Source organism: Oncorhynchus nerka, linkage group LG2 (genome assembly GCF_034236695.1).
Source record: "Oncorhynchus nerka isolate Pitt River linkage group LG2, Oner_Uvic_2.0, whole genome shotgun sequence".
NCBI classification, from domain to species: Eukaryota; Metazoa; Chordata; class Actinopteri; order Salmoniformes; family Salmonidae; genus Oncorhynchus; species Oncorhynchus nerka.
The window spans coordinates 39790094-39817453 of NC_088397.1; the positions used below are offsets into that span (position 1 = coordinate 39790094).

Below are 27360 nucleotides of genomic sequence, written 5' to 3' on the forward strand. Positions count from 1 at the left end.
CAGATGAATTTAACAAAAAAATAATAATTTGCAATTGGACAACTGTTATTCCTGAGAGGAGTCTGTATCTATGTCTCTTCTCCAGACCAGAGCATAAAACTTCCCTTTCTTAAACACCCTTTAGATCTGTTCTCACACACAGGACCCAGTAGACGCTTTCCCTCTCCCAGAGCCCCTTGTGGACCAACGAGACAGTGATCTGTCAGTCAGAGGGAAACACAACACCACCGTTTCCATGGAGAAGCCTCCATTCATTGTCAAAGACCTAAAGCAATTGGCTGAGAGCAAATGACAAACATGTATCAACTAGCACACCTGTTATGCAAAACTGGGCTACACTCATCAGGCACTTCATTACTGGTTTACAGATTTATTTTGAAGGAGGATTCATACAAACAAAAAGAAAAACAAAATATTCCTTTGAGACTTATTTCAGTTAGGGCAAAAGTCCCATTTTAGACATTGATGATTCGCCAGGCAACATGTATATGTTTCCCATAACATTCGGAGAGCATTGGAAGACGGAACCACTGCACCAGAAAAATTTAGACAGCGGGGCATGTAACCGCAAAGGCTATGAGGAACGCTTATAAATGTTATGGCATCAGAAAAAAATAGATAACTAGAAAGGATTTCTGTATATTTTTTTAAATGAAGTGCAACATTCCAAGCGGGCATCTTCTTACTCTCAGAACTTATAGGAAATGGCAGTGGATGGTATTCCCTGCCAGTCAGTTGGTTGATGGGACACTGGTTAGGGGGTTGTTTTGGAGGGTGGGTGGGGAAGGGGTGTGAAGGGAGAGAGAGTGTGTGTATGTTGTGTAGATCAGGTGTGAGAGTCCCTGCATGGCAATCCTGCCTAGAGTACAGTGTTTCTGGCCACAGAGGAGTATGGGTAGAGAAGGAGGTAGAGCAGGGTGATGGGGGTGGGCGTCTTAGAGCCCAGCGTCGTTGTAGGTGGGCGTGGGGACCTTCAGGATGCTCTGTGCATTATCCTCCAGAAGGGGCGCCAATTGACCTCCCCAGTCAGCAGGAGGTCCTCCCCGTCCAGAGCATCAATAAACTGCATCTGTGTGGAACAAGTACAGATAAAGACAAAGAAAGCACCATTAAGACTGGCACAAGGACATCATTACAGAGGAAAACTTATGCTTCATACACTGCTCAAAAAAATAAAGGGAACACTTAAACAACAATGTAACTCCAAGTCAATCACACTTCTGTGAAATCAAACTGTCCACTTAGGAAGCAACACTGATTGACAATAAATCTCACATGCTCTTGTGCAAATGGAATAGACAACAGGTGGAAATTATAGGCAATTAGCAAGACACCCCCAATAAAGGAGTGGTTCTGCAGGTGGTAACCACAGACCACTTCTCAGTTCCTGTGCTTCCTGGCTGATGTTTTGGTCACTTTTGAATGCTGGCGGTGCTTTCACTCTAGTGGTAGCATGAGACGGAGTCTACAACCCACACAAGTGGCTCAGGTAGTGCAGCTCATCCAGGATGGCACATCAATGCGAGCTGTGGCAAGAAGGTTTGCTGTGTCTGTCAGTGTAGTGTCCAGAGCATGGAGGCGCTACCAGGAGACAGGCCAGTACATCAGGAGACGTGGAGGAGGCCGTAGGACGGCAACAACCCAGCAGCAGGACCGCTACCTCCGCCTTTGTGCAAGGAGGAGCAGGAGGAGCACTGCCAGAGCCCTGCAAAATGACCTCCAGCTGGCCACAAATGTGCATGTGTCTGCTCAAACGGTCAGAAACAGACTCCATGAGGGTGGTATGAGGGCCCGACGTCCACAGGTGGGGGTTGTGCTTACAGCCCAACACCGTGCAGGACGTTTGGCATTTGCCAGAGATCACCAAGATTGGCAAATTCGCCACTGGCGCCCTGTGCTCTTCACAGATGAAAGCAGGTTCACACTGAGCACGTGACAGACGTGACAGTGTCTGGAGACGCCGTGGAGAATGTTCTGCTGCCTGCAACATCCTCCAGCATGACCGGTTTGGCGGTGGGTCAGTCATGGTGTGGGGTGGCATTTCTTTGGAGGGCCGCACAGCCCTCCATGTGCTCGCCAGAGGTAGCCTGACTGCCATTAGGTACCGAGATGAGATCCTCAGACCCCTTGTGAGACCATATGCTGGTTCGGTTGGCCCTGGGTTCCTCCTAATGCAAGACAATGCTAGACCTCATGTGGCTGGAGTGTCAGCAGTTCCTGCAAGAGGAAGGCATTGATGCTATGGACTGGCCCGACCGTTCCCCAGACCTGAATCCAATTGAGCACATCTGGGACATCATGTCTCGCTCCATCCACCAACGCCACGTTGCACCACAGACTGTCCAGGAGTTGGCGGATGCTTTAGTCCAGGTCTGGGAGGAGATCCACCACCTCATTAGGAGCATGCCCAGGCGTTGTAGGGAGGTCATACAGGCACGTGAAGACCACACACACTACTGAGCCTCATTTTGACTTGTTTTAAGGACATTACATCAAAGTTGGATCAGCCTGTAGTGTGGTTTTCCACTTTAATTTTGAGTGTGACTCCAAACCCAGACCTCCATGGGTTGATACATTTGATTTCCATTGATCATTTTTGTGTGATTTTGTTGTCAGCACATTCAACTATGTGAAGAAAAAAGTATTTAATAAGAATATTTCAATCATTTAGATCTAGGATGTGTTATTTTAGTGTTCCCCGTATTTTTTTGAGCAGTGTATAGTTTGTGGAATATTGACATGGTGAACCAAACCAAAGCAACCTACAAGTATTTTTTCTCAACATAGTATTTTGGGTTGGACAAAAACTCATCAAGTGCTGTAAATTGTGACCTGTTTCAAGAAGCTAGGCGTATGTCACACGTCACTACTTCACAGGAGAGGCATTTTATTATTTAAATCAAAATGTGTTATTTTTTTTGCAGAAATGTCTTCTGGAACATGTGAACTTTCATGTGCCTTAATAACAAACTAGTATGCCATCTGTAAATACAATTGTTACATTAAGCCTAGTTGGTTTAGCCACGAAAAATTGCAAGAATCTTCCCACTAGCCATGATTGGCTGAGATAATGTATGGGCTGGACATGCCAAGAGAGATGAGTTCAGATTGGTGTACCACGCGTCAGTCTATAGCATGAGCTGCTCAGTATTGTCGATAATCCTTTCTACCACAGCTTTAGAAAGATATGAAGAACTGCAAAAGTGTTGCTACTGCTCTTAATGTTGCTGCCCTGAATTTGACGAGTTATCGACAAAGTCAAGATCAGAGGGAAAAAGGTTGTGATGATTACTTTCTGTAGGACAATCGGTGCCATGCTGACTCTCTCGGACACTGCAAATGTATCAGATGAGGAAATCCCTGATATTGTAACTGAACCAGACATTGTAGTCTTCTGATGACAGTGATGGGGGAAGAAACGGCGTGTTGTCACGGAAGAAGTTTTCAACCGAGGGAGTTGAAAAGAGTCAGAAGGCTGTTGTATAAAACACCCGTCTCCGGATTACATCTTCAAACTAATGGCAACTATAGCATCCATGACAGAGTGAGAAGCGTTCATCCATGTATACGGGTAAGAGTTTAGCAAGCTACATTTTCAGATTTGTTTTGAATTTAGTCAGAAAGTTGTTTTCAATGCCAGTTAAAGCATACTGTTAGCTAGCTAGCTAATGTTGTGTATGATCTGTGTAGTAATATTATTTGTATCTCAGAAATACATTTGCATTGCTAGGTAACATTGAACCTAGTTGGTTAGATTTAGCTACATACAGATTCATGCATGGTACTAATGTTATGAGTTGGAATTATGGCTAATTGTTTAGCTAGCCACATGTCTAAAAAAAAATTACTCCACTATGCAAGTAACCATTTCATTGAACCGTTAACACCGTCTGTATCCTGTGCATGTGACAAATAAACTTTGATTTTATTTGATAGTGTGTGTTTACCAGAGACGTTAATGTGAAGAACAACATGACCTGCACCAAAGTCAAATTAGGATAACTATAGGCAAACGAGACAGTCCAAATACAACAATTCTCAGGTAGAATGCCCTGCTTTTATTGTCACACTCACAACCGTAAGCCATTTTCTGTAATTAGCGAGCTCTGACTGGGGAAAGTACATTTGTAGTGTCATCCAACTCGGAATCACTGGCCTCTTTCTAGAGCTCCGACCTGAAGATCATTGACGTCATGATTTTACCTCATTTCCCCCATCCACCATCTACACCGCTATGATATACCTTTTCAATTACCAGAAATATTTTATTTTCAGCTGGTAATCAAACTAAGTAAAAGACGCAAAACCAAAACTTAAATGGAAGTATAGAAATCGCACACACAGAACTTATCTACCGCTTCTTAGACTTGCCTTTAATGAGAATGACAGATCGACAGTTCATTCTGAAAGTATTGAGACCCCTTCCTTTTTCCACATTTTGTGACGTTACAGACGTATTTTAAAACAAATTAAATTACTTTTAGCGCAAAAACCAAGCTATGAGGTTGAAGGAATTGTCTGTAAAGCTCAGATACAAGATTGCGTCGAGGCACAGATCTGGGGAGGGTACCAAAAATGTTCTGCAGCATTGAAGGTCCCCAAGAGCACAGCGGCCTCCATCATTGTTAAACGGAAGAAGTTTGGAACCACCAATAATCTTTCTAGGGCTGGCCGCCCGACCAAACTGAGCAATCGGGGGAGAAGGGCCTTGGTCAGGGAGGTGATGGTCACTCTGACAGAGCTCCAGAGTTCCTCTGTGGAGATGGGAGACCCTTCCAAAAGAACAACCAACTCTGCAGCACTCCACCAAATCAGGCCTTTATGGTTAAGTGGCCGCCAGACAAAAGCCACTCCTCAGTAAAAGGCACATGACAGCCTGCCAAAAGGCACCTAAAGGACTCTCAGACCATGAGAAACAAGATTCTTTGGTCTGATGAAATCAAGATTAAACTATTTTGCCTGAATGCCAAGCGTCATGTCTGGAGGAAACCTGGCACCATCCCTATGATGAAGCATGATGGTGGCAGCATCATGCTGTGGGGATGTTTTTTTGAAAGAAAACATTTAGGAGATTGTTAGACCAAAAGGTGAAGACAAAAGCTCACCTGATAAGACTTGAATCCAAACAGACTTGATTTTGTGCATTTTACCAGTGGTGGAAAAATAAAGATAACTTAAAAGAAAATGAAAAGTAAAAGTTACCCAGTAAAATACTACTTGAGTAAAAGTATTGGGTTTTAAATATACTTAAGCGTCAAAAGTAAACACTAGAAATAATGACAAATTCCTTATCTCAAGCAACACCAAAGGCAGTAGTGATGACTGCGTTCTTTTGATAAGTGCGTGAATTGGACATTTCCTTGTCCTGCTAAAGCATTCGAAATGTGCCAGGGAAAATGTACATTTTCTTTAGGAACATAGTGGGGTAAAAGTGGTCAAAAATATAAATAGTACTGTAGACACCCCAAAACACAATTTAAGTAGTACTTCAAAGTATTATTTTACTTATGTTAAACTACTGTATTTTACATTTACTGTAGTTTCCACAGCATTTGTCAACAACGAAATCTGAAAACACACTGGACATTTTGGAGTAGGTGCAAGATTGGAAAAAAGGTTTGAGTGAGAGGTCTAACATGTCTCCAAGTTGCCACTAGGGAAGCCCCCGACTAAAAAAAATAAATGTATTGGTCGACAGAGACTTCTGTTCTCGCGACCAATCGATGGATTGAAAATTTAAAATGCCCCCCCCCCCCATATATAGGGACATGCTATATGTTTTAACCAAATAAGCTATAGTCCAGGGTTTTCTTTCTTTCTTTTTTACTATTTTCTGCATTGTAGAAAAATATTGAATACATCAAAACTATGAAATAACTAGAAATGAGAAATTCTTCAAAGTAGCCACCCTTTGCCTTGCACACTTTTGGCTTTCTCTCAACCAGCTTCACCTGGAATGCTTTCCCAACAGTTGTTGTTGTTGACGGATTTTCCTTCACTTTGCGGTCCAACTCATCCCAAACCATATCAATTGTGCTGAGGTCTGGTGTTTTTGGAGGCCAGGTCGTCTGATGCAGCACTCCATCACTTTCCTTCTCGGTCAAATAGCCCTTACACAGCATGGAGGTGTTTTTGGGGTCATTGTCCTGTTGAGAAACCAATTATAGTGGGACTAAGCGCAAACCAGATGGGATGGCATATTGCTGCAGAATGCGGTGGTAGCCATGCTGGTTAAGTGTGCCTTGAATTCTAAATAAAATCAGACAGTGTCACCAGCAACACACCCCCGCACCACGTCCTCCATGCTTCACGTTGGGAACCACACACGTGGAGATCATCCGTTCACCTTACTCTGCGTCTCACAAAGAAACGGCGGTTGGAACCAAAAATCTCAAATTTGGACTCATCAGACCAAAGGACAGATTTCCACCGGAAAAATGTCCACTGCTTATGTTTCTTGGTGCAAGAAAGTCTCTTCTTCATATCGGAGTCCTTTTAGTGGTTTCTTTGCAGCAATTCGTCCATGAAGGCCTGATTCACGCACTCTCCTCTTAACAGTTGATGTTGAGATGTGTCTGTTACTTGAACTCCGTGAAGCATTTATTTGGGCTGGTAACTGAACTTATCCTCTGCAGCAGATGTAACTCTGTGCTCTGACCTCTTTCTCCCCTCTCTCTCCAGATGAAATCTCGCGTCTTGTGACGACCGGCCGCCCTACAACCTGCCCGCTTGACCCTATCCCCTCCTCTCTTCTCCAGACCATTTCCGGAGACCTCCTCCCTTACCTCACCTCGCTCATCAACTCATCCCTGACCGCTAGCTACGTCCCTTCCGTCTTCAAGAGAGCGAGAGTTGCACCCCTTCTGAAAAAACCTACACTCGATCCCTCCGATGTCAACAACTACAGACCAGTATCCCTTCTTTCTTTTCTCTCCAAAACTCTTGAACGTGCCGTCCTTGGCCAGCTCTCCCGCTATCTCTCTCAGAATGACCTTCTTGATCCTAATCAGTCAGGTTTCAAGACTAGTCATTCAACTGAGACTGCTCTTCTCTGTATCACGGAGGCGCTCCGCACTGCTAAAGCTAACTCTCTCTCCTCTGCTCTCATCCTTCTAGACCTATCGGCTGCCTTCGATACTGTGAACCATCAGATCCTCCTCTCCACCCTCTCCGAGTTGGGCATCTCCGGCGCGGCCCACGCTTGGATTGCGTCCTACCTGACAGGTCGCTCCTACCAGGTGGCGTGGCGAGAATCCGTCTCCACACCACGTGCTCTAACTACTGGTGTCCCCCAGGGCTCTGTTCTAGGCCCTCTCCTATTCTCGCTATACACCAAGTCACTTGGCTCCGTCATAACCTCACATGGTCTCTCCTATCATTGCTATGCAGACGACACACAATTAATCTTCTCCTTTCCCCCTTCTGATGACCAGGTGGCGAATCGCATCTCTGCATGTCTGGCAGACATATCCGTGTGGATGACGGATCACCACCTCAAGCTGAACCTCGGCAAGACGGAGCTGCTCTTCCTCCCGGGGAAGGACTGCCCGTTCCATGATCTCGCCATCACGGTTGACAACTCCATTGTGTCCTCCTCCCAGAGCGCTAAGAACCTTGGCGTGATCCTGGACAACACCCTGTCGTTCTCAACTAACATCAAGGCGGTGGCCCGTTCCTGTAGGTTCATGCTCTACAACATCCGCAGAGTACGACCCTGCCTCACACAGGAAGCGGCGCAGGTCCTAATCCAGGCACTTGTCATCTCCCGTCTGGATTACTGCAACTCGCTGTTGGCTGGGCTCCCTGCCTGTGCCATTAAACCCCTACAACTCATCCAGAACGCCGCAGCCCGTCTGGTGTTCAACCTTCCCAAGTTCTCTCACGTCACCCCGCTCCTCCGCTCCCTCCACTGGCTTCCAGTTGAAGCTCGCATCCGCTACAAGACCATGGTGCTTGCCTACGGAGCTGTGAGGGGAACGGCACCTCAGTACCTCCAGGCTCTGATCAGGCCCTACACCCAAACAAGGGCACTGCGTTCATCCACCTCTGGCCTGCTCGCCTCCCTACCACTGAGGAAGTACAGTTCCCGCTCAGCCCAGTCAAAACTGTTCGCTGCTCTGGCCCCCCAATGGTGGAACAAACTCCCTCACGACGCCAGGACAGCGGAGTCAATCACCACCTTCCGGAGACACCTGAAACCCCACCTCTTTAAGGAATACCTAGGATAGGATAAAGTAATCCCTCTCACCCCCCCTCCCCCTGAAAAGATTTAGATGCACTACTGTTCCACTGGAGGTCATAAGGTGAATGCACCAATTTGTAAGTCGCTCTGGATAAGAGCGTCTGCTAAATGACTTAAATGTAAATGTAATGTAAATGTCTTCCTTTCCTGTGGCAGTCATCATGAGAGCCAGTTTCATCATAGCGCTTGATAGTTTTTGCAACTGCATTTGACATTTTTCCAGATAGACTGTTGTTTCTATTTGCTTATTTGAGCTGTTCTTGCCATAATATAGACTTGGCCTGTACTCTGGAGCGAGAGCGATTTAGAGGTGGAGGGTCCGTCATGGTCTGGGGCAGTGTGTCACAGCATCATCGGACTGAGCTTGTTGTCAGTGCAGGCAATCTCAACACTGCGCATTACAGGGAAAACATCCTCCTCCCTCATGTGGTACCCTTCCTGTAGGCTCATCCTGACATGACCCTCCAGCATGACAATGTCACCAGCCATACCGCTCATTCTGTGCGTGATTTCCTGAAACAACGGAATGTCCATGTTCTGCCATGGCCAGCGAAGGGCCCAGATCTCAATCCAATTGCGGGCAGGGCACGCGGGAGACCGGTGTTCAATTCCCCGACGGGGAGGAAGTAGTAGGCTGTCCTTGTAAATTAGAATTTGTTTTTAACGGACTTGCCTAGTTAAATAAAAGATTACACTAAGAGCGTAACATTTCTGCACCCTAATTTTTTAAAAATTCTAGTCTAACCAATACCCAAACGGAGATTAAGTGAAAATAAAAATCTCATTGATTTATCAAGACCAGCCCCCATGCTTGTCTCAGAGCAGTGCGAAACTGTGCTAAAAGAGAGTTGTAGGCTTTTGCTTCAAATCCTATTGCTTCTAACTTCAATATGCTCTTTAATTAAATAAGACCTACACCACTTGTAACATCACATTACTCGACACTAGTGAGACTCATGTCGCCTACGGTAGGCCTACAGTATATCGAAAAATATGACGTGACTCTCCACCAATAATTACAGAGGATTGGAGGATATTTCTGTAATTCAGTGATATTTATTCCCATAGTAATTCGTTATGGATCCATAACTAAATCAACATTTGCATTTTGAAAGAGTATTTTTATAATTATTTTATTAATGAAAGCATAAAGATGCCATTATTAGTTACATTGTTTTAGTTTGAACCTGCAGACTGACACTAAGAATAGAACAGTGGGAACATTTCCCTAGTCAGTGCCATTATTAGTGCAATGGCCCTTAAATATTTGAGATTATTTTGTTTTGAAATAATGTAAAATGAGCGAGAAAAAGGCCATTCTTGAACATGGGGTGAGACATCGATACTAATTTGTTTTTAGAGGGGAAAAAACCCATGTCATCTCATGGGTCTCCCAGTCGAGGCCGGCATGGGTATTGAACCAGCATCTTTAGCAACACAGCTTGCACTGCTATAAAGTGTCTTAGACCTTTGCGCCACCCAGGCGCTGTACAACGTGACCGGTCAGGAGTGGCCTACAGCATGAGCAAAATAAGAATACTAACAAAATAAAACCCTGAGTGTAACAACAGTTTTAGTAAGTATTACTGAAGTTGTGCACAATTATCAGTTTCTATTTAGGTTTATGCCACCCACTCATTGTTAGTAGGACCCAAAAGCATAAATCGGTGCTCTAACTCCCCCTTGCGCTGGTCTGGAGCAATGAAGTGGTGATACAGGGTATCATACTAAACCACAAATTACCTCTAAATCCCTCGGTGTAAACTCACAACTTTTAAAGGAGGAACCACTGTACACTAAGCCTACTAATGATAATAACATTACTTATAACTTCCGGGTTGGAGCGAGCGGTCGCATCTGCACTCGGTCCGCAGGTAGTATTACATTTCATTATTGTACAACGGTTTGATTTGTCTAATCTTAGCAATTTTTCTTCTTAGCTAGCTACATAGCCGTCTTTGTATCATAGATAATTGCGTAATTATCGTATTTCGTCGTCCTAACGCAGTCTACACCGCCCTGCAGCTAGCTAGCTAGCTAACGTCTACAGTTAGCTAGTCCACCGTCTACCGATTAGCAGCACAACTTACACTCAACTGAACGACTTGATTAGTGTAGTGTTAGCTAGCTACATAGTTGTCTTTGCTGTCTTCGTATCCAAGATAATTGTGTAGTTTAGAGTGTGTAGTTTTAGAGTGATTATCTTAATTTACCGAGGTTAGCTAGCCAGCTATTCGTCGTCCTTAACGTAACAGAACTTCCGCACTCAACAATCCGGTCGCATTTCGCTTCGCTCCACAGGTAGTATCACATTTTTCATTTCATTACAGTACAACGGCTTGATTTGTTTGATCGTAGCTAGCTACATAGCCGTCTTTGTATCAAAGATAATTGTGTAGTCTTGAGCGATTTCCTAGGTTAGCTAGCCAGCTATTGTCGTTCTTTTAACGCAACGTAACGTAAATCAACACTGCTAGCTAGCCAGCTAGCCCCGAATAGCAGCACAGTAGCACAGTAGAAACCATTACACTCAACGGAACGACTTGATTAGTGTAGTGTCAACAACGCAGACACTGCCAGCTAGCCTACATAGTCAACAACGCAGCCTCTGCCAGCTAGCCTACTTCAGCAGTACTGTATCATTTTAATCATTTTAGTCAATAAGATTCTTGCTACGTAAGCTTAACTTTCTGAACACTCGAGACGTGTAGTCCACTTGTCATTCCAATCTCCTTTGCATTAGCGTAGCCTCTTGTGTAGCCTGTCAACTATGTGTCTGTCTATCCCTGTTCTCTCCTCTCTGCACAGACCATACAAACGCTCCACACCGCGTGGCCGCGGCCACCCTAATCTGGTGGTCCTAGCGCGCACGACCCACGTGGAGTTCCAGGTCTCCGGTAGCCTCTGGAACTGCCGATCTGCGGCCAACAAGGCAGAGTTCATCTCAGCCTATGCACCCCTCCAGTCCCTCAACTTCTTGGCACTGACGGAAACATGGATCACCACAGACAACACTGCTACTCCTACTGCTCTCTCTTCGTCCGCCCACGTGTTCTCGCACACCCCGAGAGCTTCTGGTCAGCGGGGTGGTGGCACCGGGATCCTCATCTCTCCCAAGTGGTCATTCTCTCTTTCTCCCCTTACCCATCTGTCTATCGCCTCCTTTGAATTCCATGCTGTCACAGTTACCAGCCCTTTCAAGCTTAACATCCTTATCATTTATCGCCCTCCAGGTTCCCTCGGAGAGTTCATCAATGAGCCTGATGCCTTGATAAGCTCCTTTCCTGAGGACGGCTCACCTCTCACAGTTCTGGGCGACTTTAACCTCCCCACGTCTACCTTTGACTCATTCCTCTCTGCCTCCTTCTTTCCACTCCTCTCCTCTTTTGACCTCACCCTCTCACCTTCCCCCCTACTCACAAGGCAGGAAATACGCTCGACCTCATCTTTACTAGATGCTGCTCTTCCACTAACCTCATTGCAACTCCCTCCAAGTCTCCGACCACTACCTTGTATCCTTCTCCCTCTCGCTCTCATCCAACACTTCCCACACTGCCCCTACTCGGATGGTATCGCGCCGTCCCAACCTTCGCTCTCTCTCCCCCGCTACTCTCTCCTCTTCCATCCGATCATCTCTTCCCTCTGCTCAAACCTTCTCCAACCTATCTCCTGATTCTGCATCCTCAACCCTCCTCTCCTCCCTTTCTGCATCCTTTGACTCTCTATGTCCCCTATCCTCCAGGCCGGCTCGGTCCTCCCCTCCCGCTCCGTGGCTCAACGACTCATTGCGAGCTCACAGAACAGGGCTCCGGGCAGCCGAGCGGAAATGGAGGAAAACTCGCCTCCCTGCGGACCTGACATCCTTTCACTCCCTCCTCTCTACAGTTTCCTCTTCTCTCTCTGCTGCTAAAGCCACTTTCTACCACTCTAAATTCCAAGCATCTGCCTCTAACCCTAGGAAGCTCTTTGCAACCTTCTCCTCCCTCCTGAATCCTCCTCCCCCTCCCCCTCCTCCCTCTCTGCAGATGACTTCGTCAACCATTTTGAAAAGAAGGTCGACGACATCCGATCCTCGTTTGCGAAGTCAAACGACACCGCTGGTTCTGCTCACACTGCCCTACCCTGTGCTCTGACCTCTTTCTCCCCCCTCTCTCCAGATGAAATCTCGCGTCTTGTGACGGCCGGCCGCCCAACAACCTGCCCGCTTGACCCTATCCCCTCCTCTCTTCTCCAGACCATTTCCGGAGACCTTCTCCCTTACCTCACCTCGCTCATCAACTCATCCCTGACCGCTGGCTACGTCCCTTCCGTCTTCAAGAGAGCGAGAGTTGCACCTCTTCTGAAAAAACCTACACTCGATCCCTCCGATGTCAACAACTACAGACCAGTATCCCTTCTTTCTTTTCTCTCCAAAACTCTTGAACGTGCCGTCCTTGGCCAGCTCTCCCGCTATCTCTCTCAGAATGACCTTCTTGATCCAAATCAGTCAGGTTTCAAGACTAGTCATTCAACTGAGACTGCTCTTCTCTGTATCACGGAGGCGCTCCGCACTGCTAAAGCTAACTCTCTCTCCTCTGCTCTCATCCTTCTAGACCTATCGGCTGCCTTCGATACTGTGAACCATCAGATCCTCCTCTCCACCCTCTCCGAGTTGGGCATCTCCGGCGCGGCCCACGCTTGGATTGCGTCCTACCTGACAGGTCGCTCCTACCAGGTGGCGTGGCGAGAATCCGTCTCCACACCACGTGCTCTCACCACTGGTGTCCCCAGGGCTCTGTTCTAGGCCCTCTCCTATTCTCGCTATACACCAAGTCACTTGGCTCTGTCATAACCTCACATGGTCTCTCCTATCATTGCTATGCAGACGACACACAATTAATCTTCTCCTTTCCCCCTCTGATGACCAGGTGGCGAATCGCATCTCTGCATGTCTGGCAGACATATCAGTGTGGATGACGGATCACCACCTCAAGCTGAACCTCGGCAAGACGGAGCTGCTCTTCCTCCCGGGAAGGACTGCCCGTTCCATGATCTCGCCATCACGGTTGACAACTCCATTGTGTCCTCCTCCCAGAGCGCTAAGAACCTTGGCGTGATCCTGGACAACACCATGTCGTTCTCAACTAACATCAAGGCGGTGGCCCGTTCCTGTAGGTTCATGCTCTACAACATCCGCAGAGTACGACCCTGCCTCACACAGGAAGCGGCGCAGGTCCTAATCCAGGCAATCGTCATCTCCCGTCTGGATTACTGCAACTCGCTGTTGGCTGGGCTCCCTGCCTGTGCCATTAAACCCCTACAACTCATCCAGAACGCCGCAGCCCGTCTGGTGTTCAACCTTCCCAAGTTCTCTCACGTCACCCCGCTCCTCCGCTCTCTCCACTGGCTTCCAGTTGAAGCTCGCATCCGCTACAAGACCATGGTGCTTGCCTACGGAGCTGTGAGGGGAACGGCACCTCAGTACCTCCAGGCTCTGATCAGGCCCTACACCCAAACAAGGGCACTGCGTTCATCCACCTCTGGCCTGCTCGCCTCCCTACCACTGAGGAAGTACAGTTCCCGCTCAGCCCAGTCAAAACTGTTCGCTGCTCTGGCCCCCCAATGGTGGAACAAACTCCCTCACGACGCCAGGACAGCGGAGTCAATCACCACCTTCCGGAGACACCTGAAACCCCACCTCTTTAAGGAATACCTAGGATAGGATAAAGTAATCCCTCTCACCCCCCCTTAAAAGATTTAGATGCACTACTGTTCCACTGGATGTCATAAGGTGAATGCACCAATTTGTAAGTCGCTCTGGATAAGAGCGTCTGCTAAATGACTTAAATGTAAAAATGTAAATGTTATAATAATAGTTAAATAAATGACACTGAATAAAAACAAATGCAACAATTTCAAAGATTTTATTGAGTTACAGTCAAGGAAGATCAGTCAATTTAAATAAATGACTTTGGCCCTAATCTATAGATTTCACATTACTGGGAATAACAGTTGGTCACAGACACCTTTACATTTTTTTTTTTTTAAGTCCGTGTCGGGTGTGACCACCATTTGCCTCATGCAAGCTCGATACATCTCCTTGTGGAATATTGTCTCACTAATGGCTGTGCAAAGTTTCTGGGTACTGGCGGGAACTGGAACATGCTGTCGTACACGACGATTCAGAGCATCCCAAACATAATCAATGCAGGTCATGAAAGAACTTGGACATTTTCAGCTTCCAGGAATTGTGTACAGATCCTTGGGCCGTGCATTATCATGCTGAAACAGGAGGTGATGGTGGTGGATGAATGGCACAACAATGAGCCTCAGGATCTCAACACGGTATCTGTGCATTCAATTTGCCATTGATTAAATTGCAATTGTGTTCGTTGTCTGTCGCTTATGCCTGCCCATACCATAACCCCACCACCATGGGGCACACCAAACTGCTCGCCCACACGACGCCATGGCTGTCTGCGTCTGCCGGTACAGTTGAAACCAGGATTCATCCATGAAGAGCACACTTCTCCAGCATGCCAGTGGCCATCCAAGGTGAGAATTTTCCCACTGAAGTTGGTTACGACGCCAAGCTGCAGTCGGGTCAAGACCCTGGTGAGGACGACGAGCATGCAGATGAGGTTCCCTGAGATGGTTTCTGACAGTTTGAGCAGTAATTCTTTGGTTGTGTAAACCCACAGTTATCAGCTGTCCAGGTGGCTCATCTCAGACCATCCCTCAGGTGAAGAAGCCGGGTGTGGAGGTCCTGGGCTGGCGTGGTTACACATGATCTGCAGTTGAGGCCAGTTGGACGTACTTCCAAATTCTCTAAAATGAGGTTGGAGGTGACTTGTGGTAGAGAAATTAACATAAAATGATCTGACAACAGCTCTGGTGGACATTCCTGCAGTCAGCATTCCAATTGCATGCTCCCTCAAAACTAGAGACATCTGTGGAATGATGTTGTGTGACAAAACTGCTTATTTTAGAGTGGCCTTTTATTGTCCCCAACACAAGGTGCACCTGTGTAATGATCACACTGTTTCATCAGCTTCCTCTATGCCACACCTGTCAGGTGGATGGATTGTCTTGGCAAAGGAAAAATGCTCACTAACAGGGATGTAAACAAATTTCTGCACAAAATCTGACAGAAATTAGCATTTTGGGGTCTTTTATTTCAGTTACATTTACATTACATTTAAGTCATTTAGCAGACGCTCTTATCCAGAGCGACTTACAAATTTGTGCATTCACCTTATGACATCCAGTGGAACAGTAGTGCATCTAAATCTTTTAAAGGGGGGGGGGGTGAGAGGGATTACTTTATCCTATCCTAGTTGAAACATGGGACCAACACTAAGGACCAAGACAACATGTTGCTTTTATATTTCTGTACAGTAACTAGGGCTGGGAAGATATCAGTATCACAATATTTTTCCATGGCAACTGTCACTCACGGATTACATTTAGAAAGTTTTTATTTTAATAAAACATTGGTGATGTAAGCCTACATAAGGCTACAGTACTGTGTGCCTCTCTGCTGTCAAAATCAATGCTATAACCAATCTCGTTCCCCATAAACCTGCTTTTGGTCAGTCTTAAATATCCTTAGTTGTGCATATTGGCACATGTTAAGGACACACCTATACTTAGATCCCTCCCACCTCAGCACAAGCTAGCTGATGTTAGACAGGTAAATTGCCGAACCTGGCATATAGTGTGGAACATGCCGGTGTCAGTTTTAACATGACGAAATGTTAATCTTTTTTTGTGAATAATTGTCAAAAAATTCCACTCTGGAGAGCCTAGTTTTCATTATTTTTAGTTATTTAAACATTCAGTTTAAATAACTAAAATTAATATAAACTAGGCTCCCCAGAGTGCCCTTTTCAAATATTTCCTCAGGAATCCCAGCCATTCCATGTTTTTCAACTATTCCAGAACTAGCACACCTGATTTAATTTGTCAACTAATCATCAAACCCTTGAATAGGTGAATTAGGTGAGCTAGTTCAGGGCTACAACAACATTGTGAAACATCTGGTGGTCCCCACGTCTTTCCAAACCTGAAGCCAGGGCAGATACTTTTTGGGTGCAGGCAGAAAACTGAGGCCAGAAACATTGGTTCTCTTTATTTGGGGAACCACTGAGGACTAGGGTCCAAGTATCCCATCTGTGGTGATATAGAGGGTCGTCTTCCTTTCTCACCTGTTTACGGACGTACTCCACCATGAGCTCCAGCTGCCTGGGGTCCTCGCACTGGCGGTTGAACATGTTCCTCCACAGGGCGGCCGCCAGCACCCCATCGTCCGAAAGGATTCCCTTCAAATGCAACAACACAGAGGTGAATCATGGTTGTCACCTTCCATCACTGCGTTGTCAAATAGGTCTGGTCCAGTCCTCAGTGCTAACACAGTGGCTCCTGCAGGACCGTTCCGCCAGTCAGGCCTAGAACAGCACCATGAAATGCTAGCTGTGGACCTGTTCCCAAGCAGGTTTGGTCTCTGGGGCCCTTCCATTCCCAGTCATCATTTCCAGTCTGTGTTGTGTTTTATACTATCTGCCACAGCTGAGGCAAAGATAACCCTAATGGTCAAAGCTGGGTCTTACCTCATCATATCCAAAAATAGCAGCATAGAAAGTCTCTGTCATAGCCCTCATGCTTTCCTTCCGGTGAATGGCATCAATCTAGACGGGCGAAAGAGAGAAGGGAAGGAGGATGGAGGGATGTGGGTTAGCCAGCTGGAAAGCAAGGACCTAAGTTGTTATTAACACTATTTTGGGTAAACAGTCCCAATATTACTGCTTTGCTTGAGTTCCTCAAATTTGGTCACATTTTCCACATCAAGCGCATGCACGCACACACACTTTCCCCTCCTGAAATATAAATAACTTTTTCCTTGAGCTGTTGGAGCCAGTTTATAGTGCTGGACTAGGTTGAGAGTAGGGGATCTTTGTGGCCACTCACTGAGTGTGTCCAGCAGGTGGAGTAAACTATCCTTACATAAATACACAGGTACAGCACACATGCTTACATACAGTACTGTATTAGGTACACTAAGAACACTAAGAACAATCAGGGAGTTTAGATAATGAATGCATTGTAATAGACTAGGGGAGTAAAACACAGAATTCAATAGGCTATGACAAGAATGAAATCAGAGGTCGCCTCAAGGATTCTTCCATACAAACTCAGCAGCTTGAAAAACGGTAACCTGGAAGCGGTTTGAGAACTCAATAGACGAGGACCTAGTTTTACTGGTTCAACACGCCCAACTTCACATTTCAGGTGTGATGAGACACGCATTGAAAATAGGTCAATTTGAAGCAGGCGTGATAAGACCGGAGTAGAACTCACACTTAGAACAATTACAACAATGCCTAAAAGACAAGTATGAGTCCCTTAACCTCTGCTCTGTGCAATTCTCCACAGTAACATACATGCTGCAATCTCTGGTGTTTTTGGAGTCATTTAATAAAAGTGATCTCATTTATTAAAAATCAGTTTAAGGGCTTCCACATTTTCTTCCCCTCATGCTTTAAACTGTGGAATACTGCTGGGCAGCAGCCTTGGGCCACTTCTTTCCTAAACTCAGCAAAAGTTGTCACTGTCAACTGCATTTATTATCAGCAAACTTGTTCATAAATATTTGTATGAACATTAGATACAACTGATACATAAACTGAACAAGTTCCAGACATGTGACTAATAGAAATGGAATAATGTGTCCCTGAACAAAGGGGGGGGGGGGGGGGGGGGTCAAAACGAAAAGTAATAGTCAGCATCTGCTGTGGCCACCAGCTGCATTAAGTACTGCAGTGAATCTCCTCTTCGTGGACTGCACCATATTTGCCAGCTCTTGCTGTGAGATGTTACCCCACTCTTCCACCAAGGCACCTGCAAGTTCCCGGACATTTCTGGGGGGAATGGCCATAGCCCTCAACCTCCAATCCAAGACGTGCTCAATGGGATTGAGATCCGGGCTCGTTGCTGGCCATGGCAGAACATTGACATTCCTGTCTTTCAGGAAATCAGCCTTACTGTTTGTTTTGTGCGTGGTGGCATTGTCATGCTAGAGGGTCATGTCAGGATGAGCCTGCAGGAAGGGTAGCACATGAGGGAAGTCTTCCCTGTAACGCACAGCATTGAGATTGCCTGCAATGATAACAAGCTCAGTCCGATGATGCTTTGACACAGCCCCAGACCATGACAGACCCTCCACCTCCAAATCGATCCCGCTCCAGAGTACAGGCCTCGGTGCAACGCTCATTCCTTCGACGATAAACTTGAATCCGACCACCCCCCTGGTAGACAAAACAGCGGCTCGTCAGTGAAGAGCACTTTTTGCCAGTCCTGTCTGGTCCAGCAACAGTGGGTTTGTGCCCATAGGCAACATTGTTGCCGGTAATGTCTGGTGAGGACCTGCCTTACAACAGGCCTACAAGCCCTCAGTCCAGCCTCTCGCGGACAGTCTGATCACTGATAGAGGGATTGTGCGTTCCTGGTATAACGCAGGCTGTTGTTGTTGCCATCCTGTACCTGTCCCGCAGGTGTGATGTTCAGATGTACCAATCCTGTGCCGGTGTTGTTAGACGTGGTCTGCCACTGCGAAGACGATCAGCTGTCCGGCCTGTCTCCCTGTAGCGCTGTCTTAGGCGTCTCACAGTACGGACATTGTAATTTATTGCCCTGGCCACATCTGCAGTCCTCATGCCTCCTTGCAGCATGCCTAAGGCACGTTCACACAAATGAGCAGGGACCCTGGGCATCTTCTTTTGGAGCCTCTTTAGTGTCCTAAGTTTTCATAACTGACCTTAATTGCCTACCGTCTGTAAGCTGTTAGTGTCTTAACGACTGTTCCACAGGTGCATGTTCATTAATTGTTTATGGTTCATTGAGCAAGCATGGGAAACAGTGTTTAAACCCTTTACAATGAAGATCTGTGAAGTTATTTGGAATTTTACAAATTATCGTTGAAAGACAGGGTCCTGAAAAAGGGACGTTTCTTTTTTTGCCAATGACCTTCCTTATGCCTCATCTGAAACTTAAGCTACTATATTTGCAGATTTTTTTTATTTAACTAGTCAGTTAAGAACAAATTCTTATTTACAATGACGGCCTACCAAAAGGCACACACCAGTTCAAAAGTTTGGGGTCACATCAGAAATGTCCATGTTTTTGAAAGAGAATTGATCAGAAATACAGTGTAGACTTTGTTAATGGTGTAAATGACTATTGTAGCTGGAAACAGCTGATTTTTATGAAATAGCTACATAGGTGTACAGAGGCCCATTATCAGCAACCATCACTCGTGTTTCAATGGCACGTTGTGTTAGCTAATCCAAGTTTATAATTTTAAAAGGCTAATTGATCAGTAGAAAACCCTTTTGCAATTATGTTAGCACAGCTGAAAATGTTGTTCTGATTAAATAAGCAATAAAACTGGCCTTCTTTAGACTACTTGAGTATCGGGAGCATCAGCATTTGTGGGTTCGATTTCCGGCTCAAAATGGGCAGAAACAAAGAACTTTCTTCTGAAATTTGTCAGTCTATTCTTGTTCTGAGAAATGAAGGCTATTCCATGCGAGAAATTGCCAAGAAACTGAAGATCTCGTACAGCGCTGTGTACTACTCCTTTCACAGAACAGTGCAAACTGGCACTAGCCAGAATAGAAAGAGTGGGAGGCCCCGGCACACAACTGAGCAAGAGGACAATACATTAGAATGTCTAGTTTGAGAACCAGACACCTCACAAGTCCTCAACTGGCAGCTTCATTAAATAGTACCCGCAAAACACCAGTCTCAATGTCAACAGTGAAGAGACGACTCCGGGATGCTGGCCTTCTAGGCAGAGTTGCAAAGAAAAAGCCATCTCTTAGATTGGCCAATAAAAATAAAAGATTAAGATGGGCAAAAGGACACTGGACAGAGGAACTCTGCTAGGCCAGCATCCTGGAGTCGCCTCTTCACTGTTGACGTTGAGACTGGTGGTTTGCGGGTACTATTTAATGAAACAGCCCGTGTATGTCAGCCTTGTACTGGTCTGTAGCTCCATTGTCCAGGTAAAGACAGAATATGCACTCGCAGAGCCATCTGCTCAGTGCCACGTTAATGCTGTGGGGAACAAGGGATCCCTTCATTTTAGTAACCCTCTCCTCTGAAGTTACATGGGCTTGCCCCGGTGGTGCCCTCAGGCCAGTTGGGTGTAGGAGCAGGAAAATGAAGCCAGGTTGAAGCAGTGCCAAGTGGGGCTTGAGCTGCCAGGGCACAGGAGTGGTTAAACTTCGGGAGAAGGTATACGACTGAGCTTACAGCGAGGGCCCTGCTACTGTAGTCATTATCAATCTTTACAGCTTGGGTTCTCATTCCCCCGCCACTGTCGAGAATGAGGTCACGCCAACGGATGCCCAAATTCTCCATGGAAAACCGGCTTTAACGAGGCATGTTTGGGTGACCGGAGCATGGTTAGCAGCGACCTTTGACTTCAGGTGTTCCTGGCGTGGTATGGAACTACAATGTACAATATTGTACTCCTATACACAGGACACACAAAGATGCTTCATGTTTCGGTATGGCTATCAGCTGATTCCAACTATTTAATAGGGGCGGTTACAGTATGTCGTGGTGATTATTCAGGGCCCTGTAAAAGTTAGCCCACTCACAGAGGATTACTCTAAATAGCTGGCAGCAGCTCGCCCGCCTCAGTTGGGCGATACTGATAATGACCGAATACATTTTCCCTAGACACCTGAAAATGTGAGGATATTCTTATAAAATCCAATGCTGAAACCTTTCCTTCTTGATTTACAGTCTGCTCGGAAGGAAATCATGAAAATGGGCGAATATAGCGGCGGCCTCAGACGTTAGTGCGAGCGCAGTAAAAGATATACGAGGGCATGGCCTTTGAAAATGGAGACATTGACATTTGTTTTACAAGGAAGGTATTCATTTGTCAGACATCTTTCTCTATTACAAGTTGACCATAAATCAATTTTGAAGACTTCAAAATGAAAGTTATAGAAAAGTATTACTTAAAGCTCCAAGGGGGAATCTTGACTTGATAACCAGGCAAATCATTCCTTACAATGAATAGACGGTGGGGGACAGGACATTTGACTTTCCTACTGTGCATATAGCTGGTGAAACTGTTGGCCAACATCCAACTCTGTACATGTTGACATGACTGACAGCCAAAGCTGGTCTGGTTCAAGAGAACTGGTTCAGGGGTTATGCAATAACACTATGAAAGTAGGCTATACAGAAGTAATCTATCCCATAAGATGATGTATTGCATTTTAAACAAGTTCACAGATAGATAAATGTAAATCAGGTATGAAATAAGAATTCTTCTGTGTTTTTCTGGGTCTTGAGACACAAAGGGTTCAGAGATGAGGAATGACAGTGACGTTTAAAGTTTGGGGTGGGGGGCAGAGTAAGGCACAGACTGTTTTCACAGTTTATCATGACAGCTGAAACTTTAAAAAGCCCTTCAAACACTATTCAAGCCCCTGCTTTGGTAATGTTAATAGCGACACTACCGGGGGCTGCAACATCAGGACCCAATAGCATTTGACTTGGACATATACAGGTAACTGCAAAAATAAAGGAAACAAAGTGCTTAAATATGACATTGGGCCACCACATTAAATTTTTGTAATTTAGCAGACAATCTTATCCAGAGCAATTTACAGTGCATTCATCTTAAAATAGTAAGTTCATTTTTCCTCAAATTATTTTATTTGAGCCTTATTTTACCAGGTAAGTTGACTGAACACATTTACAGCAACATCCTGGGGAATAGTTACAGGGGAGAGGAGGGGGGATGAAAACACCAATTGTAAACTGGGGATGATTAGGTGGCCAAGATGGTATGAAGGCCAGATTGGGAATTTAGCCAGGACACCGGGATAAACACCCCTACTCTTACGATAAGTGCCATGAGATCTTTAGTGACCAGAGAGTCAGGATACCCGTTTACCGTCCCAAACCCGAAAGACAGCACCCAACACAGGGCAATGTCCCCAATCACTGCCCAGGGGCATTGGGATATGTTTCTAGACCAGAGGAAAAAGGGTGCCTCTTTCTGGCCCTCCAACACCACTTCCAGCAGCATCTGATCTCCCATCCAGGGACTGACCCGGACCAACCCTGCTAAGCTTGAGAAGCAAGCCAGCAGTGGGATGCAGGGTGGCGTGGGTTTAGATGTTTTCAGAAGATTTGCAGGGACTCTGCCGCCCTAGCTTCAGGGGGCTGGTTCCACCATTGGGGCTTTGACTGGGCTGAGTAGGAGCTACCCTCCTTTATGGGAAAGAGACCAGAAATTACAGAAAAGAGTACTCGGGTTGGAGTGTAGGGTTTGAACATAGCCTGACGGTAGGGAGGGGAAGTTCCTCTCGCTGCTCCTTAGGCAAGTACCATTGTATTGTAGTGGATGCAAGGTTCAACTGGAAGCCAGTTGAGTATGAGGAGGAGCGGGGTGACATGGGAGAACTTGGAAAGGTTGAACACCAGTCGGGCTGCGGCGTTTTGGGTAAGTTGCAGGGGGAGCCCAGCCAACAGCAAGTTGTAGTAGTCCGGACAGGAGATGACAAATGCCTGGATTAGGACCTGCACCGCTTCCTATGTGCGAAAGGAGCTGTTGTAGAGCATGAACCTTCAGGAGCAAGTCACTGCTTTGATGTTTGTAGAGAACGGCAGGATGTTGTCCAGGGTCACGCCAATGTTCTTTGCACTCTGGGAAGTGGACACTGGAGTAGTCACCATGATGGAGAGGTCATGGAGAGGGCAGGCTTTCTCCGGGAGGAAGAGCAGCTCAATCTTGTCGAGGTTGAGCTTGAGGTGGTGGGCCGAGATATCTGCAGGCACGGAGAGATGCATGTGTGTGTGGGGGGGTCATCCGTTGAGTGTCATCATGAGTGTCATCCGCATAGCAATGATAGTCTGTCCTATGTGAGGACATGACAGAGCCAAGTGACTTGGTGTGAAGAGAGAATAGGGCCTAGAACTGAGCCTGGAGGGACACCAGTAGTGAGGGTACATGCTTCAGACACAGATCCTCTCCACGACATCTGGTAGGAGCAGCCTGCAAGGTAGGATGCAATCCAAGAGTGTACAAAGCTTGAGACGCCCAGCCCCGAAAGGGTGGAGAAAAGGATCTAATTGGCAGCGGATACATCTAGGAGGATGAGAACAGAGAGTTAGCTTTGGCAGTGCGGAGAGCCTCCGTGACACAGATGACAGCAGTCTCGGTTGAGTGACCTGTCTTGTAGCCTGACCGGTTAGGTTGAAGATCACGCTGAGAGAGATTGGGAGGGAGTTGGTAAAAGTCAGCACACTTTAGTATTTTGAAAAAAAAAAAAAGGGTCTGTCGTTTTTTTTGCAGTACTTTTACACTTTTTCTCCCAAATTTCGTGATATCCAATTGGCAGTTAGTCTTGTCTAATCGCTGCAACTCCCCTACGGACTCGGAAAGGCGAATGTTGAGAGCCATGTGTCCTCAGAAACACGATCCTGCCAAGCTGCACTGCTTCTTGATACACTGCTCACTTAACCCAGTAGCCAGCCGCACCAATGTGTCGGAGGAAACACTGTCCAACTGGCGACCGACGTCAGCTTGCAGGTGCCCGGCCCGTCACAATGAGTCACTAGAGTGCGATGGGACAAGGACATTTCATCCAACCAAATCCTCCCCTAACCCGGGCGACACTGGGCAAATTGTGTGCAGCTTCATGAGTCTCCTGGTCACGGCAGGGATTGAACCCAGGTCTGTAGTGACGCCTCAAGCACTGCAATGCAGTTTTTGAGTGAAAGAAAGTGGCTGTACCAGCAGATAGAGGGAGAAAAGGTATAGAGCCAGAACAGTTGATGCACCTAGGCATACAGTGCATTTGGAAAGTATTCAGACACTTACTTTTTCCACATTTTGTTACGTTACAGCCTTGTTCTAAGATTGAGAAGGAAAAATATTTAATCAATCTACACAATATCTCACCAATTGGATGAAAAAGCAAAAACAGTAAAAAAAACAAAAACAGAAATACCTTATTTACATAAGTATTCAGACCCTTTGCTATGAGACTCGAAATTGAGCTCAGGTACATCCTTGATCATCCTTGAGATGTTTCTACACCTTGGAGTGAACCTGTGGTGAAATTCAATTGATTGGACATTATTTAGAAAGGCACACACCTGTCTGTGTAAGGTCCCACAGTGCAAAAACCAAGCCTTGAGGATGAAGGAATTATCCGTAGAGCTCCGAGATAGGATTGTGTGAAGGCACAGATCTGGGGAAGGGTACCAAAACATTTCTGCAGCATTGAAAGTCCCCAAAAACACAGTGGCCTCCATCATTCTTAAATGAAGAAGCTAGGAACCACCAAGACTCGTCCCAGAGCTGCCCGCCTGGCCGCCTGCCAAACTGAGCAATCGGGGGAGAAGGGCCTTGATCAGGGAGGTGACCAAGAACCCGATGGTCACTCTGACAGAGCTCCAGAATTCCTCTGTGGAGATGGGAGAATCTCCAGAAGGACTACCATCTCTGCAGCACTCCACCAAATCAGGCCTTCATGGTAGAGTGGCCAGACGGAAGTCGCTCCTCAGTAAAAGGCACATGACAGCCCACTTGGATTTTGCCAAAAGGCACCTAAAGGACACTGACTATGAGAAACAAGAGTCTCTGGTCTGATGAAACCAAGATTGAACTATTCTGCCTGAATGCCAAGCATCACATCTAGAGGAAACCTGGCACCATAACTACGTTGAAGCATGGTGGTGGCCGCATCATGCTGTGGGATGTTTTTCAGCGACAGGGAGACTTGTCAGGATTGAGGGAAAGCTGAATGGAGCAAGTACAGAGAGATCCTTGATGAAAACCTGCACCAGAGCACTCAGGAGCTCAGATTGGGGTGAAGGTTCACCTTCCAACAGGACAACACCCTAAGCCCACAGCCAAGACAATGCAGGAGTGGCTTCGGGACAAGTCTCAATGTCCTTCAGTGGCCAAGTCAAAGCCAGGACTTGAACCTGATCATACACCTCGAGACCTGAAAATAGCTGTGTAGCTACGCTCCCTATCCAACGCGACAGCGCTAGAGGAACTGCAGAGAAGAATGGGAGAAACTCCCCCAAATACAGGTGTGCCAAGCTTGTAGCATCATACCCAAGAAGACTCGAGGCTATAATCGCTGCCAAAGGTGCTTCAACTAAGTACTGAGTAAAGGATCCGAATACTTATGTAAATGTGATCAGGTTTCTACTTGTATTAACTCTGCAAAAATGTCTAAAAACCTGTTTTTACTTTGTCATTATGGGGTAGTGTCTAGATTGATTAAATTGATGAGAAAAAATATATATATTTTAGAATAAGGCTGTAAAGTAACAAAATGTGGAAAAAGTCAAGGGGTCTGAATACTTTCCGAACACAATGTATATTCTACAAGTGTCTGGAACTCTATTGGAGGGATGCAACAGCATTCAGGGGCCACTAGAGAAACTCATAAGTGTTCAATAATTGGGTTGAGATCTGGTGACAGAAGGCCATGGCATATTGTTTTCATGCTCATCAAACCATTCAGTGACCATTCGTGCCCCTGTGGAAGGGGGCATTGTCATCCTATGGGGGTATAGCCATGGTAGCCAAAATAATTTTGGCCTGCCCAGCATTTTTATACTTGAACCTAAGCATGATGGGAAGTTAATTACCTCAGGAACCACAACCTGCGTGGAAGCACCTGCTTTAAATATACTTTGTATCCCTAATTTACTCAAGTGTTCCCATTATTTTGGCAGTTCCCTATATCTGCCTATAGATAATACAGGATGCTTTGTTATTGCAACAGATGTGCATCTTGTAGAATTCATTGACATCTGAAAAGCAATACGCAGAAATTTGTCCCTCCCAGTGGTACCCTTTGGGCACACTGATTCAATGGAGATGTCCAATATGCAATGAATCCCAATTTTTTCTCTGCTACGAAAAACGTCATGTAACCTTGACCTGACATTACTGGATGGGTATTGAGAAAGCAAAATGGTAGAAACTCCATCCATCCTATCAGAAGGTTAAGTTGAGCCATTATTAGCTGTCTGATCATAGGATCAGTTTAGCCTTTTAAGTCATTATAAAAAAGATTACATGGACAGAGGGAACCTAATCCTAGACCAGCACTACTACTTTCAGATGCTTGATAGATGTCCCAGGTTTTAGACTGGAAAATACATGAGGTTTGAGGGACTTACCCCCATGATCTTGCTCCTCTGCTCCACGTCCTCCCACATTGAGTGGACGATGTAGCGGCACATGTACTTCCCCTCACGGCCTTCTTGCCTAATCCTCACCAGACAAATCCTACAGGGGAGAACAGAGTTAACACCTTATCTGACAGGGACGGACAGCCTCTTACCCTAAAGGGCCAATACCGAACTTGAGATACACTATACAGTACATTTGGAAAGTATTCAGACCCCTTCCCCACATTTTGTTACATTACAGCCACAATCTAAAATTGATTAAATCAATTTTATTCCCCCTCAATCTACAAACAATACCACATAATGACAAAGCGAAGACAGTTTTTTGGAAACCTTAGCCAAAAAATAAATACAAATACATTAATAACTTATTTACATAAGTATTCAGACACTTTGCTATGAGACTCGAAATTGAGCTCAGGTGCATCCGGTTTCCCATTAACCATCCTTGAGATGTTTTGACAACTTGATCAGAGTCCACCTGTGGTATATTAAATTGATTGGACATGATTTGAAAATGCACACCTGTCTATATAAAGGTCCCACAGTTGACAGTGCATGTCAGACCAAAAACCAACCCTCGAGATCTAAGGAATTGTCCGTAGAGATCAGAGACAGGATTGTGTCGAGGCACAGATCTGGGGAAGGGTACCAAAACATTTCTGCAGCATTGAAGGTCCCCAAAAACACAGTGACCTCCATCATTCTTAAATGGAAGAAGTTTGAAACCACAAAGCCTCTTCCTAGAGCTGGCCGCCCAGTCAAACTAAGCAATCGGGAGAGAAGGGTCAGGGAGGTGACCAAGAACCTGATGGTCACTCTGACAGAGCTCCAGAGTTCCTCTGTGGAGATGAGAGACCCTTCTAGAAGGACAGCCATCTCTGCAGCAC

At 46.0% G+C, this 27360-nt stretch overlaps 1 protein-coding gene across 1 annotated transcript in view; it reads right to left on the bottom strand.

Moving 5' to 3' along the window:
• Window positions 1–354: 354 nt before the first annotated feature.
• The window catches only part of LOC115135157 (ubiquinol-cytochrome-c reductase complex assembly factor 1), a 53017-nt gene continuing 26011 nt past the window's right edge, over window positions 355–27360 (bottom strand). The window contains 5 exon segments of the mRNA XM_029669537.2: window positions 355–1003; window positions 1006–1069; window positions 16429–16542; window positions 16831–16908; window positions 26459–26567. Of these exon segments, the coding sequence (XP_029525397.2) occupies window positions 936–1003; window positions 1006–1069; window positions 16429–16542; window positions 16831–16908; window positions 26459–26567 (433 nt within the window). The 3' untranslated portion in view covers window positions 355–935.